At 45.4% G+C, this 17,658-nt stretch overlaps 1 protein-coding gene across 2 annotated transcripts in view; it reads right to left on the reverse strand.

Moving 5' to 3' along the window:
• Positions 1-258: 258 nt before the first annotated feature.
• Positions 259-17,658, reverse strand: part of LOC119951979 (proteolipid protein DM alpha) — a 48,111-nt gene continuing 30,711 nt past the window's right edge. For both annotated transcript variants that reach the window (XM_038775417.1, XM_038775418.1), the window contains 6 exons: positions 17,472-17,658; positions 15,953-16,109; positions 6,222-6,390; positions 2,915-2,988; positions 2,271-2,336; positions 259-804 (listed from right to left, as the gene is read on the reverse strand). In XM_038775417.1, coding sequence (XP_038631345.1) covers positions 727-804; positions 2,271-2,336; positions 2,915-2,988; positions 6,222-6,390; positions 15,953-16,109; positions 17,472-17,658 — 731 coding nt within the window. In that variant the 3' untranslated portion in view covers positions 259-726. The remainder of the gene's footprint in view (positions 805-2,270; positions 2,337-2,914; positions 2,989-6,221; positions 6,391-15,952; positions 16,110-17,471) is intronic.

Consider the following 17,658-nt stretch of genomic DNA (forward strand, 5'->3'; position numbering starts at 1 on the left):
ACACGTCTTTGGACACTAAGGGGCAATTTAGCATTTGCAATCCACCTAACCTGCACATCTTTGGACTATGGGAAGAAACCAGAACACCCGGAGGAAACCCACGCAGACACTGGGTGAATGTGTAAACTGCACAGAGTGTGTCACCCAAGGCTGGAATTGAAGCCGGGTCCCTGCACGGTGAAGCAGCGGGCTTGCCGCCGTACCGCCCTTATTGATTGCTTGCAGACTGCATGTTATTATGAGGAGGACAGGAACCTGTTCAGCTCACAGACTCTAACATCTTTATTTCCATAACTGGCGAACATGAAGCAGGTGCAAGCTGAGAACACACAGAGGGACAGAGAAACAGAATCCACACTACTTGCGAGAGGTTATGTTTAAAAACGAAATTCCATAACCCGAGATTCTACAGATGCCATATACCTTTGCATCAAAATCGGGTTAACAAAGTTATTTACCATTAAAACCTACAGTTAAAAAGCTGTCCTTGTATTATACCTGCATTCTCTACTTGATTTTAGTTTATTTCAGTTTACGTGAAGGTTACGCAGTGAGCTCGAGGTCCATGCGTGATGAGGAGCAGCTGTTATTGAGAACTCGGAGGTGTGAGGAACCACAGAACAGTGCATGAACATTCCTGGAGTAAAGTTGTGCAACAGAGTCAGAGCTGATAGAGAGATTGGGGTGGGTGGTGGTCGGAGAGGTGGATGCAGTCCATGCTTTAACTTAGAATTTTGTGCAATCATCTTGGCTCATAAATTTCAGGACAGCATAATTATAGGTGGAAGACATCATGTAGGTAAGCTGAGAACAGGAGATGACAACATGGTGGGGGTGGGTAAGGGTGTGAGGAGATAAAAAAAAGGGAAGAAATAAAAACCATTAAAGTTTGCACAGCCAATGAAAGCCACGTGAATGACACAAATACTTTGTTGAACCACATAATTTTTCACCACTCATGCACCGATCATACCCAGTATATTTGAACTTTCGGTCAATATATTTAAAAATTGGACACAAATGATTGCTGCAACTCATGATGCCTTTGACATCTGAGCTACAGACAGTACCAAATCTCAGCAAATACCTCATCAAATATGGGCATTCAGTGTCATTCGGGGAATTCACACATCATTTTGTTTATGGATGGGCTAACAAAAAGACTACGGACTTTCTGGATCAAAACTCAAATCAGTGATAGATGGAAATGAATGGCCCCCATTACTGACCCATTGTATCATGAGGTTTCAAACCCTCAGGAGGTGTTAACCCATAACACAGAATCAACATGAACACGGCAACCTTTTGGAAAAGGACAAGTCATGAAGCAAGACGGCCATATTGCCCTTGGCTATTTAAAGAATCAGCAAAGAGTTGTTTGCAGGCAGTTCCACCAAAACTCGAATTTCACCCAGTCTGAAAACCAGACTCAGAAACAAGCCGAGACACATCATGTAGCAAGAGCACGTAACCGGCTCCAGTTCACCCGAGGATCAGCCTCCAACCTACTGGACTACAAGAAACCTCACAACCTGCTGTGACTCTTCACTTTACAAGACCCTCACTTCAACATTCAAGCAATTAATTAATTCAAGAAATCAGGCCTGTAACATAGGAGACCAGAGAGATTGAGACAATTATATTCGGTAAAAGTGCCCAAACTTGTGCATGTGAGTGCACATACGAGAATGAATCATGGCATAGAATCCCTACAGTGCAGAATGAAATGATTTAGTCCATTGAGTCTGCACCATCCTCTGGAGCAGCACCCTCCCTATGCCCGTAACCCTACCAAACATTTGGGCACTAAGGGGCAAATTAGCATGGCCAATCCACCTGACCTGCACATCTTTGTAATGTGTCTGATGTCGCCTTTAATTTGGGCACTGTGAGAGAAAATAAATAAACTTCTGGACTTTTTAAACTCACAAACACTTGCGCAACTGAATTATCTTATTGCGGCAAGAAAAGACACCAACCCTTCTACATAAAACATATTAGCCACAGACAGCAAGACAGCACATACATTCTGCGCCTGTGACACAACTTCCTCTGGCTCAAGATGGGATATCAAATTTTGGTGCCGAGCTCCGGCGTGACTGGGTATATGAATGAAAATGAATCATGTTCATATTATTGTTGAATTTTGTGATCTACCCCTTTCTGTTCTGGGAACTGAAAGGATCTCAATTTCATACTGCCATTCATCCTTTCCCCACACAGTAAAACTCACTCAGTGTCCCCAATACAACATCATAGCGTTCACTTACCAAAGCAATAACTGTGGCCGCAGCTCCTGCAAATGTTGCAATGAACAAATGGTAGGTCAATTCAAACTGTAGAGAAGACACAGAATTAAAGGTGAAAGGATTTCAATATCAAACATGACAAAGGGTCAAATACAAGTCAGACAACTATCTATCTAACATTCCCCCCTTCCCTCCATCAGCGGATTCTGGTACTGCTGTGCACCCTGGGGAAAGATTCTTTCTGCTCCTCAAGCTCGGAATTAGTTGGGATCCATAGGCATTGGACATTAACCAGCACCCAATTCAATAGAAAAACTGTTGCGTGGGGAATTGAATAGAATAAGTTATTTGCCAGTGACAGACAAAATACAGGGGGAAAAACTCCCTCTACACTGTTCCCAGGAAACACAAACTGGCCAGGTAGAGCACGGGATGAGATACAGAGAAAATCTCCCTCTACACTGTCCCCATGAAATACTCCCAGGACAGGTACAGCAAAGGGTTAAATATAGAGTAAACCTCCCTCAGTGAGGGAGTGAGGTAGAGAGGGAGAGAGAGATGGTCCCTCTGCTGCAGGCTTGCGGGGCCAGCTTACTTGGTGAACAGGTGAACAAGTGAAGACTTTGAAAAAGTGGTGGACTGACTGGTTTTGAATCACCTCTTACCTCGGAGGCATTACAAACAGCTGTTAAATTGAGGCCACAGATCTTCCCAGGATTGGCATTCCATGGCAGGATCCCTGAAACAGGAAGAGCAAAAATATGTTGCACATTAGATAGCAATACAAATAAGTAATTGAATGTCTCGCACATCGGTTGAATTATGAAGCAGTTCACCACCAGAATCCAGCTGAACTCATCACCAGAAAGTTAAATGTGCGTCGGAACAGGAAGAGGTCATTCAGCCCCTCAAGCCAATATTCAATCAGATCATGGCTGCTCGCTATCTTGAATCCATCTACCTGGCATTGCCTCAAGTCTGGAAAATTTCAATTGCCCCAGCATTCACAGTGTTCTTCAGGAATAATGTTCCATCAGAATGTAAGAAGCAGCTGCAGGAGTCCAGCCATTCTGCCCCTTTCAATAGGTTGCGCCATTCAGAAGCTCAAGGCGGATTTAACTTTCCTGGCCTATCGTCATATTCCTCAATTTACTCAGTCAATCCCCATCCTGTACAGTAGGATTACCAAACTGTTCCAGCCTCGCAAACCCTTCTGACCCCAGATTATTGAAGGAACCCCTGTGAAATATTCTTATTGCATTGAAGAGCCACACCAATAAAAAGGATTGTTTTCACGCATTAGGTACAAACACAGAAATCTAATTCATGGGAATCTTTTCTACCTCTTACATGAATACATTTACTATAATTAAAAAGTTCTCTTATTAAAAATGTACGTGGGTTTTTACCTTGTTACAATTTTTAATGGGAGGAATGTGACTGACCTAACTCACTTCTCTCAGGAGGCCTGTCCCTTCCCCCTACCCCAACCTTCCACCCCGCATGTCCTGCTCTGGAGATGCCAGCTATAAATGTTCAGGCGACCAGAGAAGGTAAATCAAAATGGCAGTTTCTTTCCTGCCACAAGAAATAGCCGCCAACACGGCACAAAGATCCCGAACAGGACTACCGATCAAGTCGGTCCCAATCCTGGCCGGCTTTTATGAGGTGATTTCTCCGAGTCCCAGCTGATGGGTCTTTATCCATTGCCGGGGGAGCTTGCATTCCACAAGCCCCACAGTGAAGTCAATCAGGTCATCCCAGTGGGTCTTTGTGAGGGAACAAAACTCAAACGGTATCAATCAACTTGGCCTGCCTCCAAACCCCACAGAGCCCTGAGGCTCCATAGACCCCAGTTTGGGAATCGCTCCTGTATAGAATCATAGAATGATTACAGCACAGGAGGCCATTCGGCCCTGTCCTTACTGACTCCCTGCAAGTGCAATCACCTGCTCCCTCTCCATTCCTTTTCTAATATAGTGCTACAATTTTTTACTCTCGACAGAAAATGTTCGAATTCTCATTTGAAAGTCTTGGTATCTGCCTCCATCACATTCTGGATTCCAAATCCTAACACCGGACTAGTTTTTCATGTCACCATCACTTTGTTTGCTAATGACCTTAAATCAGTGCTCTCTTCTGCTCAATCCTTTCACCAGCAGGAAATATACCTCACTATCTACTCTGTCAGATGACTCCAATTGTTATTTTGAATGCCTCTATGAAGATCACCTCCGAATCTTCTCTTTTTCGAGGAAAACAACCTCAGTTTCTCCAATTTATCCACGTAACTCAAGTTAATCAAGACATTACTGGAACCATTCCCATGAATCTTTTCTGAAACCGCTCTAATGCCTTCATATCTTTACTCAAGTGAAGTGCCCAAAACTGGTCACAATACCCCAGTTGAGGCAAACTAGTTTTTTTTTAATACAAGTTTATGATTTAATACTCTTATGTCTCTGTTGATAAAGCCCAAGATATTGAATGTTTTCTCAACCTTCAGGTGATGTGTCCACGGTACCCCAGGCTTCTACATCCCCTTTAGAATTTCTACATTTTACTGCACACACCCTCCCCTCATTCCTGCTACTCTCCTCATTCCTCCTACTGTAATTAATTGCTGTATGTTATATTTCATATTTGTGGCAGTTAGGTTATTAAAAAAAAACACGGTTGGTTGCATGTCTATTAAAGTTGTAATTAAAGTGCAGTGAAAAATTAAGTAATTATTGATTTTAACCATTTAGTTGTTTGCAGAGAGATGGCTAATGAACATTGTTTCAATTACAGGAGAGTTTCTGGAGTATAGATAATTTGAGGGATTGCATTTGGTCCTTGCTAAGCAGCTCATGGACAATTTAGCGGGATGCAGATGATATAATTAATGGGAGGAGCCAGGTCTGTCTGAAGTTTCAAGTTTTGCCAAATGCTGGTAGGTGGAGCAGAAGGGCTGACAAGACAGTAGAATACTGGATCTGTTTTTGAAAGGGTCTCTTCAAAAGTCTGTAAGCAGAAGACCTTTTGTGTTAAAGCGGCATTTGAACTTGGTTGGAATATGTATAGTGGAGGTGTATGGCATTAATTGAAAGTTTTTCCTTTTATTTTAAGAATTGTTTAACTGTGAATTATAGAGACATTTTTGCAGTGTTAATGTGGTTAATACGATGTTAAAAAATAAAGTTTGATTAACCTAAAATATCCCTATTTGTCAGTGCAATCACTCCCGGGGTGAAGTAGCCTTTCCTCAGTTTTGCAAATTGTTCTTGTTTCTTGTCCAGCATCCTAATGCTACTAAAATGAAATCACTTCACACACACTGCATTTAGTCCACCCATTGCACTGAGTCCCTTGGACTGATCTCGTCCCTGTAAAAACACTATTCACGATGCCCTATGCTGCTCTTGTTTGGCCTTGTTCCGCACTGAAACCAATCACTATTTGCTGATCCACCACTGTCAATGTACTCTGTCGATTATTCAGTTGTCTACTATGTGTGTACTGTGTATGCTCCCTTGGCTGCAGAAAAATACTTTTCACTATACTTCGGTACATGTGACAAATATATTAGACAATCAATCAATATTACTACTCTCCTCACAGCTCACAATAATCTCTGCAAACTTTGAAACTGTACCTTCTACATTGCCAAGTCTAGATTCATGTGTTAGGACAACCAGACCTCCCTACAGCTCAGATCTCTGTAATCTCGCACTGTTTAAATAATAAGCCTCTTTTTTTCCCCTGCCAAAAATGGACAATACCACATTTGCTCACATTATACTCCATTTTATAGATTGTTGCTCACTGCTCACTCAACAACCTATCTTTCTTTGTAGCCTCCTTATGTCCTCTTCGCAACTTACTGTCCTACCCGTTTTTGTGTCATCAGAAGAGCCCGTGAGGGAAAAAGAAAAGAATCAGAATAATATTCATGTTGTATTCAGCATTGAAAGTGGCCTAAATCCATACCGTACTGCCGGGCGTCCACACAGACATCATCGAAGCCCGAATTACTATCAGTCACATATTTGACTGCTTCGCATGTAGATGACATGGTGTAGTAAATATAGACTGGCAACGCGCAGAAGGCAAAGACTCCCATCCAGATGACACCCAGTGCATAGGTCAGGAAGATGAACTGGAAGAGAGAAGGAAGTGATCAATGAGAAAAGCAAGATATGAGAGAGAGAGGAGGAGGGGAGAGAGGGAGAGAGAGAGAGAGAGAGAGAGAGAGAGAGAGAGAAAGACACAGAATGAGAAAAAGACACAAAAAGTGGGAGAAAAGGACAGAGTGAGGGAGAGAGAGAAAAGAGAGAGAGAGAAAAAAGAGAGAAAAGACAGAGAGAGAGGGAGAAAAGACAGAGAGAGAGAGAGAAAAGACAGAGAGAGAGAGAGAAAAGACAGACAGAGAGAGAGAGAAAAAAGACAGAGAGAGAGAGAAAAAAGACAGAGAGAGAAAGAAAAGACAGAGAGAGAGAGAAAAGACAGAGAGAGGGGGGCAGAGAGAGAGAGAGAGAGGGAGCAATCATTCACAATTAGTCATTTAATTGACATTATGACATAAGATGGACCACAATCCATTTTAAATAGGCCAATTATTAGATGTAATCATCAGCCCCCAAAGGACTCAGTGCTAAACTGAGCACAAAATCTGCTTCAAAATTTTCAAACAGGGCAGCACGGTAGCATAGGGCAACACGGTGGTTAGCACAATTGCTTCACAGCTCCAGGGTCCCAGGTTTGATTCCGGCTTGGGTCACTATTTGTGCGGAGTCTGCACATCCTCCCCGTGTGTGCGTGGGTTTCCTCCGGGTGCTCCGGTTTCCTCCCACAGTCCAAAGAGGTGCAGGTTAGGTGGATTGGCCGTGATAAATTGCCCTTAGTGTCCAAAATTGCCCTTAGTGTCCAAAATTGCCCTTAGTGTTGGGTGGGGTTACTGGGTTATGGGGATAGGGTGGAGGTGTTGACCTTGGGTAGGGTGCTCATTCCAAGAGCCGGTGCAGACTCGATGGGCTGAATGGCCTCCTTGTTCACAATTTACATTGATGATTTGGAGTTGGGGACCAAGGGCAATGTGTCCAAGTTTGCAGATGACACTAAGATGAGTGGTAAAGCGAAAAGTGCAGAGGATACTGGAAGTCTGCAGAGGGATTTGGATAGGTTAAGTGAATGGGCTCGGGTCTGGCAGATGGAATACAATGTTGACAAATGTGAGGTTATCCTTTTTGGTAGGAATAACAGCAAACGGGATTATTATTTAAACGATAAAATATTAAAGCATGCCGCTGTTCAGAGAGACTTGGGTGTGCTAGTGCATGAGTCACAGAAGGTTGGTTTACAAGTGCAACAGGTGATTAAGAAGGCAAATGGAATTTTGTCCTTCATTGCTAGAGGGATGGAGTTTAAGACTAGGGAGGTTATGTTGCAATTGTATAAGGTGTTAGTGCAGCCACACCTGGAGTATTGTGTTCAGTTTTGGTCTCCTTACTTGAGAAAGGACGTACTGGCACTGGAGGGTGTGCAGAGGAGATTCACTAGGTTAATCCCAGAGCTGAAGGGGTTGGATTATGAGGAGAGGTTGAGTAGACTGGGACTGTACTCGTTGGAATTTAGAAGGATGAGGGGGGATCTTATAGAAACATTTAAAATTATGAAGGGAATAGATAGGATAGATGCGGGCAGGTTGTTTCCACTGGCGGGTGACAGCAGAACTAGGGGGCATAGCCTCAAAATAAGGGGAAGTAGATTTAGAACTGAGTTTAGGAGGAACTTCTTCACCGAAAGGGTTGTGAATCTATGGAATTCCTTGCCCAGTGAAGAAGTTGAGGCTCCTTCATTACATGTTTTTAAGGTAAAGATAGATAGTTTTTTGAAGAATAAAGGGATTAAGGGTTATGGTGTTCAGGCCGGAAAGTGGAGCTGAGTCCACAAAAGATCAGCCATGATCTAATTGAATGGCAGAGCAGGCTCGAGGGGCCAGATGGCCTACTCCTGCTCCTAGTTCTTATGTTCTTATGTTCTGCACTCTAAATTCTATGTAAATCAGATAAGCTTTCAAAACAACATTACACAGAACACGTGATAAAGGATCGATCAAATACATTAGACATGGAAATTCCAGATGTGAAAAGACCAGAGATCCTTACAAATCACTTTTAATCTTGATAGTTGCATGATACAATGATAATGGAGTTGTACTAGTCATAACAAACAGGATGACTATAAAAAAAACAAGGTGAGGAAAATGTCAAACTTTCTGGGTGGATTAAAGGGAACAAGAGTTATTTCTTGAATTGATGTCTATTCATCCCTCTGAACCAAGACAAACCCAAAACATTACAAAGACCCTCAATACATATTGATTACATTAGTGCATGATTCAATCTGCCGTGCTTATAGTGAGCAATGTTGGTGCCCATGGGAGTTTTCCCATATAGGAGTTGGTATAATCAGACAGTCGAGGTGACAGACAAACTGGTGTGTCTCCCCATATACTGTCTGCTTACCACAGTGCTATTCCTCAATGCCTTGTGTATTCAGACTCTATGTTCTCAATAACCCCATGGACCATTCAAGGGACATCCAGACTGTGATGGGACAGACAGAAAGTAGATGTCAAAAGATGAGTTGAATAAGCAGAGTCCATTCTCTCATCTCTGTCACTGGTAGATTAAAATGTAGCCTCTATCGTCTCATTTATAAGGCCATGAAGAAGTCCACGATAGTTTACAAAAAAACACGTAGTTTATTTACAAAACGATCCTGGCCCTGGGTCACTGTCCGTGTGGAATTTGCACGTTCTCTCCGTGTCTGGGTGGGTCTCACCTTCACAACCCAAAGACGTGTAGGATAGGTGGATTGGCCATGCTAAATTGCCCCATAATTGGATAAAAAGAATCGGGTACTCTAAATTTTAAAAAAAAGTTTATTTACAATAACTATTATATACACCACAAGATAGATCCCAACTGGCTGCGCCTTGGAGGTGCCTAACTGGCCGGCTTTATAATACCATACAACTATACATTGTTCAGAGCTGCCCTGTCTCCTTACAGTGGGGAGTTCACTTGGAAGTTAACTGTTCCCACTCCGTAACTACCGCCCGCCCCCCCTCCACCAGTCTGAAGAAACCTCTGACGTCTGTGGAGGAGGGGGTAGCTGGATTCTCTTAGCAGCTGATCGTGCACCCGAGGTGCTGGGTCGGGCAGCGTGAACCTGGACAGCAAACGCAGCTTCCGATTGGAACATCGCAGTGGCTGTTCCGCCAGTGGCTGCCATACTGTTCCTATTGGCTGTTTCTGATGCTTGAGTTTCCATTTCCGAATCGGTGTCCACGACTTCAGTTATCTCAGTGTCTTGCGGCCCCGTTGTGGGTTGCCACGGCATCAGAGTCGGCTGGACGAAAACTTTACACTCACAAGGAAATTTGCAAAGAATTGGTGGTCTGGACCGAATAGCATCGAGGGGCTTTCGTTTTATCCGACCTTAGACTTGTACTTGATAGGAAACCCGCCCTGTCTGGGGGAGGACAGTCCCGGAGACCCACTGGGCGTCATCTGCAAAGTTTCGAATATATACCGAATCACCTGCTATAAAACAACTGGGTGATCGGTCTCGAACAGGGCAACGCACTTGCAGCTCCAGGTTGTGACACACTTTCGCACCTACGTCAGGAAAATCATACCAAGGCGGATTTGAAGCCTACAGCCCATCAAAACCGGGTGGGCCATACCCCGTTCACCTTCAAAAATCCAGATAACTCCTCAGTCATGAAGGAGTCATGTCTCCAACGAGCACTTCAGGGATAACCGTACGTGCTAAACAATGGCAACTGCTCGATGGTTGCTCGGGAGGTGGTTGTCGCCATCTTGTGGACCTCCAGCCATTTTGAATGGCCATCAATTAATAGGAGGGATGTTGAACCCAGAAATGGACTGATAAAGTCGGCATGCAATCTTGCGCACAGCCGTGCTGGCCATTCCCAAGGGTTAAGGGGCGCAGCTGCTGGGAGCTTCTGGTTATCCTGACAGATGGAACATTGCTGGGCCATCTTTCAAAGACCCGATCCAGTCCCGGCCACCAGATGTAACTGTTTGCCAACATCTTCATTTTGGACACTGCTAGATGTCAAAGAACAAAGAACAAAGAAAATTACAGCACAGGAACAGGCCCTTCGGCCCTCCCAGCCTGCACCGATCCAGATCCTTTATCTAAACCTGTCTCCTATTTTCCAAGGTCTACTTCCCTCTGTTCCCGCCCGTTCATATACCTGTCCAGATGCATCTTAAATGATGCTATCGTGCCCACCTCTACCACCTCCGCTGGTAAAGCATTCCAGGCACCCACCACCCTCTGCGTAAAAAACTTTCCACGCACATCTCCCTTAAACTTTCCCCCTCTCACCTTGAAATCGTGACCCCTTGTAACTGACACCCCCACTCTTGGGAAAAGCTTGTTGCTATCCACCCTGTCCATACCTCTCATAATTTTTTAGACCTCAATCAGGTCCCCCCTCAACCTCCGTCTTTCCAACAAAAACAATCTAATCTACTCAACCTTTCTTCAATATGTCCTTCAATATCAAATCCAGGACTTTTTATGAAATTATGACACGTGTACCCCACAGTAGTATAATGTTCTCCACACTAAAGTCCCACAGTTTTGACAAACAAGTCGTTAATTCGCCTTGTAGCCGTCGGCGCTGACGTCCATATAACTGTCAACCTTTTGCGGGAACCGGGTCTGCCAGAGTCCATTTACAGATCCGAGATGCAGTGACCAGCAGAGAATAGAGTGGCGACTATTTTGTCCACACTTGGGTGGGGAGGGAAGCCCAGCGTTGGATCCTCATGGAAGCAATGGGCAGGATCACCTAGTGCTCCTTAAAAAGACTGAGTAAAGGCTTATGGTCCTCCTCAATAATAATGAAAACAATAGTGCAGTAAACATACTGGTGAAATATTTTCACTGTTCAGACCACCGCCAGACCCTCCTTTTCGATCTGCGCATATTTCCGTTCCACTGCAGACAGCATGAGAGGGGCAAAAGCAATCGACAGTTCCCCGCCATTCTCCATCCAGTGCGACAGGACGGCCCCAATACCCGTGACGAGTAAGGGTTTAGCAGATCGTAGTGTCTCAGTAATCCGAAAGACGATAATGGTCTCCTTACCTGCAGAAAAACCATTTCCTGTACCTTACGATATGCCCACGATTCTTCTTTTAAAGGAGATGTAAGGGAGGGAGGGGGAAGAGAGATATAGTCCCAAGGTTTGGAATGAACTTGACATAATAGTCAACAAGTCCGAAAAATGAAAAAAGTTAGAGGCATTGGTCGGGGTGGAGGCCTGCTGAATGGCACACAGCTCGCCTGCGATGGGGTAAATGCCTTCGCGGTCCACCCCATAACAGAGGTAGACCACCTCCCTTGCATTGAAGACACATTTCGCCCACAGCATGTGGACACCAGACTGAGTGAAACGGTTCAGTACTGCCTCAAGGTTCTACAGTTGCTCTCCTTCGGTCACTCGTTTAAGTGTACCGCCACGTGCGACAACTCTCTCAGGATGTTCTCCGTTACTCAGCGAACTATAGCACAGCAGAGGACACCCCGAAAAGCAGCCGGGAGTACTTGTAAAGTCCTGTGTGTCTACACCAACGCTGCCCAATTCATGAAACGTTCTCCAACTGACTAAGTTCAATTTGTACTTTTTCCAACAATGCATAGGGGACTGGGCGTGCCCGGAAACACAGAGATTGGACTCCTGAGTCAACATGAATGTGAGCTGAGGCCCCTTTATCTTCCTGAGTCCAGGTGGGTACTTGTGGGGTACTGGCCCAACACTTTGCTCAAGCCCCCAGGCCCAATCTGGAGGATGTGTTGCCAATTTAGTGATAAATAGCTCAACCAATCACACCCCAAGAAGCTGCAGCCTTGCCCCTGACCACAATAAGTGAAAAGTGTGCCGATTGGTGACAACAAACTTCCACAGTCCAATGGTTCACCAGTGTAGGTGACCCACCCAGCCTTGGTATCGGTTAGGTCCAAATCCTCTATTCCCTGTTTAATGCTGTCGAACATGCTCTGTCCCACAACTGCCATGCCAGTGTCCAGCTCCATGTCCAACAAATGCCCATTCACTGGTACTGTAATCATCATGGGGTCCACCTGGGGCGTCGCCACACAATTAACTGCTTGCAGTCATCTTCTTCAGGCTCATCCAGGTGGAAAGTACGGGCGCTAGGCTGATGCCTTCCAAGGTTCTCTAGTTGGTCTGCAGTCTGTGTGCTCTCGCCTGTGTTAGCGGCCACACCTCCCCCCCCCCCCCCCCCCCCCCCCCCAACGACCCAGCTCGCCCTCAGAAAATACAGAGAAGTTACCCTTTGGGGCGATTGAGCCTTTGGTCAATGGCTCGGGCCTTTACGGTACTCAGTCCAAGGCAGGGTAGCAATCTGGGGAAGGGTCCCGTGTCCAAGGACTTACTTCCATGCCTTGTGTTTCCTGCACCCAGGACAGGACAATTTGTGTGGCTTGTTGTAGAGTCAGGGAAGGTTCAGCCAATAGTTTCTTTTGGGTGGCTGCATTGTTAATGCCACATACCAAACAGTCTTGCAGCATTTCCTGCAGGGCAGTGCCGCATTCCCAAAACTCTCTAATCTTTCCCAACCAAGACAAACTCAGTGACAGTCTCATCCGGATCCTCTCCGCGGTATTAAAATAATACCACTGTACGATAACGGATGGAGTTGGGTTATAAAGTACAGCCCAACGAGAGTTACTTGGGTGTCGGGCACCGCTGGATAGATTAGGCTTCACGTCACTCTGAATGGCCGCCACAGGCAGTGAGCAAGATGACTGTCTGTGATTATTCTCCGTGATATTGTTTGCCCTGAAAAGTAGTGCATTCGCTTACCATACTGATGTCAGTCTTCCAAGCTGGCAACAAAGACATCTAACAATCCGAACAGAGGCTTAATGAAGAGAAAATTCCAATATTTATCCAATAGCGGCCAGGAGGTGGCTTATCCAATGGTGCAGCAGCATTGACAGCTATCCAGTTTGACCCTCATCGCCAGTTTTATAAGGCTATAAAGGAGTCCATTTCGAGTAGTTCAAAGAAACTTAGTTTATAGAATCATAGAATTTACAGTGCTGAAGGAGGTCATTCAGCCCATTGAGTCTGCACCGGCCCTTGGAAAGAGCACTCTACCCAACCCCACACCTCCATCCCTATCCCCACCCTATCCCTGTAAACCCATCTAAACTTTCTTGGACACTAAGGGCAATTTAGCATGGCCAATCCACCTAACCTGCACATTTTTGGACTGTGGGAGGAAACCGGAGCACCCAAAGGAAACTCATGCAGACACGGGAGAACTTGCGAACTCTGCACAGACAGTGACCCAAGCTGGGAATCGAACCTGGGAGCCTGGAGCTGTGACGCAACTGTGCTAACCACTGCACTACCGTGCTGCCCTAAATAGTTTGTGCTGCCCTAGTTATATACAATAACTATTATATACATCACATAGTAGATCCCAAACTGGCCGACTTTATACACCCACCATTTTACATTGTCGTCCCCCCCCCCCCCCCCCCCACCCCTTAACAGGGGAGTTCATATTCTGCAGGGTCCATGGGGAAGTTACTTGTTCCCACCCCATAAGATACTAGGGGGTTACAACACTTTGGCAGTACAGGATTGTGCGAATAGGACTGGAAATGGACCTGCCAACAGCTGCTTGGCTTCCCAACAGTTGGGGTGTTTAATACAGGGTAGGTACCTTTGTCACTGACATTATGGGTGGCATAGACATGGGATTGTTAGTGGCTGGGTCTGTACGAGCGTCTGTGGGAAGAGAGGGGCAACTGAGATGGATGGAAGGAGCAGCCAAGGAGCAGGCCAAAATCTAAAATACGAAAAATTGGTGAAAGGTTGAAGCTTGCCAAATGAAAGCTGGCATTTATTGGCAGCAACAATGGGTTACTTATAGGGATCCTATAGGGAGAGTGACAGCAAAACATCATAGAATTTACAGTACAAAAGGAGGCTATTCACCCCATCCGAGACTGCACTGGCCCTGGAAATAGCACCCTACCTAACCCCACACCTCCAACCTATCCCCGTAACCCAGTCTAACCATTTTGGACACCAAGAGAAATTTAACTTGGCCAATCCACCGAACCTGCACATCTACGGACTGTGGGAGGAAACCGCAGCACCCAGAGGAAACCCATGTAGACACGGAGATGAAGTGCAGACTCCACACAGACAGTGACCCAAGCCAGGAATATCGAACCTAGGACCCTGGAGCTGTGAAGCAACTGTCCTAACCACTGTGCTACCGTGCAATCCTGAATGGGGCTTGCTGAAAGTGGAGTGAATTCTTTCACACTAGGTTACTAGACAGTAATAATCAAAACAAACTTTGAATGGATCAGAGGGGGAGTGTTAATGGCAACATTATTGCTTCACTACAAAAACTTGCATTTATGTGGCTGCTTTAATGTAGGGATACACTGGAAACATTGGCCAATAAGGGTCAGTGCAGGTCAAATGTTAGCAACCTCCTCTTGGGAGTCTCAAGATTCCAGGTTCAAGTCTCATTGTAGGGATTGAGGCAGAAAAAGGCCATCACTCCAGTGCAGCACTGAGCAAGGGGCTGTCCTACAGCGGAGGCCTTAAACCAAGGCCCAATCTGTCTGTCCAAAGAAAAACAGAAAATGTTGGAAAATCTCAGCAGGTCTGACAGCATCTGCGGAGAGAGAACAAGAGCTAACGTTTGACTGGATGACTCTTCATCAAGAGTCCAAACTGTCTGGTGAGCTGAATGTAAGAGGCGCCATGGTATTACTTCGCAAGAGAGCATGGGAGTTCTCCCTAGTTTCCTGGCCAACATTCATCCCCAATCAATGTCATAAAAACAGGGTATCTGGTCATTTATGTCACTGCTACGTGTGGGAGTTTGTTGTGGACAAATTGGCAAGGGGCTGCACAAAGAGATGCACAAGTGACCCGGGTTCAATTCCTGCTTTGGGTGACTGTAAAATCTGTGTGGAGTTTGCACCTTCTCCCAGTGTCTGTGTGGGTTTCTCCGGTTTCCTCCCATGGTCCAAAAATGGGCAGGTTGGGTGGATTGGCCATGAAAAATATGCCCTTTCGGTGTCTAGGGAAGTGCAGGTTAGGTGGGGTTATGCGAATAGGGTGGGGGAGTGGGCGTTTTAATGGGGAAGACTACAAGATGATGTGTCAGTTTATACTGGAGCAGGAGAAGGTGAGTTATAATCGAGGAATGCAAAGTTGTGGACAAAGGGCAGGAAGATTGTGGGAGCGAAATGTGCTCAAATTGGCATCTTGAACATTGCAGCAGTGATTAGTATTTCATTGGGAACACCATGGTTGTGAAAGGCACCAGATAAATGCTGCAATGAGCAAAATATTTTGGATGCTGGAATCCGAAAAACTCCGCAGGTCTGGCAGCATCTGCCAGGGGAGAAAATAGAAATAGAAAATAGAAATTTTGTTCCGAATGAGCCATCAAAAAATGGGCTGAATGACATCCCATTATCAGCTACCTCATGAGCGCAGGACAGGGAGAAAGAGAAATTGGGTGAAGTGTGCCCAGGCCAATGCACTGTGAACTGGGAACAGTGTTCCGATACTGGATTCTTCCCGGAGGTGCAGGCTTTGTGTGACTTACAGTTGCGCTGACACATCTGCCACACATAGTGGTCCTGAATTCTCCAAAGAGAGATCTGACGGCACTGGTGGTGTAGAAGCCCTCAGCCAGGAGCAGTACCCCATACAGGAAGAAGAACGATGCAGTCCCATAGATAACATACTGGAACACCTGGATTCTGGCAGATGCAGAGAGAACAGCTCATGTAAAAGATTCACAACTTCAATACGTCGCTCACACAAACTCCCCACAAGAGGGCAGATCACACAAGAGACAGCACAAAACATTCAAGCACTGTTTGTAGAGCATTCTCCTCCCACAATCTATATGGAATCACCAAGAGGGGAAGCAGGGGAACAGGAGGAGGCCATTCAGTCTCTCAATTACTGTTCCGTCATTCAGTTAGATCATGGCTGATTTATACCCACTTCTGCTACGAATTTCGATACCCTTACCCAACAAAATAATTACTGATATCTGTTGTAATAGTTTCAATTGTCTTTATATCAGGCTGTGAGGGGGAAAAGTGTTCCACGATTACCCTACCTACTGGCCACGCTCCAATTTGAAGATGATATCCCTCGGCCTCGACGCTCCTGCCAGATGAAATGGTTCCTCGACATTTATCTTATTCAGTGTTAAAAACACCTCGGTCAACCCACCCACCCCTCAATCTTCCAAATTCACACGAATACAAACCTAGTCTATGCAACCTGGCCTCATAGCCCATCATTCCTTGCGCTGCCCCCATCCCAAGGCCAATATACTTGTTGAGGTGTATGGTATTCAGAATCCATTGAATCCCTACATTGCAGGAGGCCACCATTCAGCCCATTAAGACTGCATCGACCCTCCAAAAGAGCACCACCTACCTAGGCCCACTCCCTGTCCTGTCCCCATAACCCTGTGCGTTGATCATGGCTAACCCACCCAACCTGCACATCTTCAGACATGAAGGGGCAATTTTAGCATGTCCAATCTACCTAACCTGCACATCTTTTGACACAAGGGGCAATTTGAGCGTGTCCAAACCGGTACATGTTTTGGACTGTGGGAGGAATCTGGAGCAATCCCACACAGACACGAGGAGAACATGCAAACTCTACACAGACAGTTACCCAAGGCCGCAATTGAACCCGGGTCCCTGATGCTGTGAGGCAGTAGTGTTGACCATTGTGCCATCCATTTGCAAGCAATTACTCCAGATGTGATCTGAACAGAGCTTTGAACCATCACTTTGAGATAAAGGCCAATTAAGTCTAATTTCGCCATTGCTTTTTGTATCTATCTACTGGATTTTAATTATTCCTGCATTTGTGCCCAAAATCTCTTTTGTTCCTTGATTCTTGCCTCTTAGAAAACATCAGATTTATCTTCTCACACTGCCCCACACGGAACTCCATAGTAAGTTTTGTCCACTTACTATCTGTATCGATGTCCTTTCGCAACTTTCTACTCCAATCTACTTATTCGCTTCCTAATTTAGTATCAGGCACACAAACGGCAGCAAGACAGAAGAGAAAAGTTCTGAGATACTTACACATTTGCCAGAAGAGCGTAGTCCATAAAGTCATTGGAGAAGTAACGCTCAATGAGTCTCTCAGTCCCAGTCAGGGCCTCATGGCCACAGCCACAGAAAAGGGCCACTCCCACAAAACAGAAGATGGTCGCGATGAGAGAGGCATAGGGAACTCCTCGGAGGCATCTCACACAGCACTCTGAACAAC

Source organism: Scyliorhinus canicula, chromosome 17, assembly GCF_902713615.1.
Source record: "Scyliorhinus canicula chromosome 17, sScyCan1.1, whole genome shotgun sequence".
Lineage (NCBI taxonomy): Eukaryota > Metazoa > Chordata > Chondrichthyes > Carcharhiniformes > Scyliorhinidae > Scyliorhinus > Scyliorhinus canicula.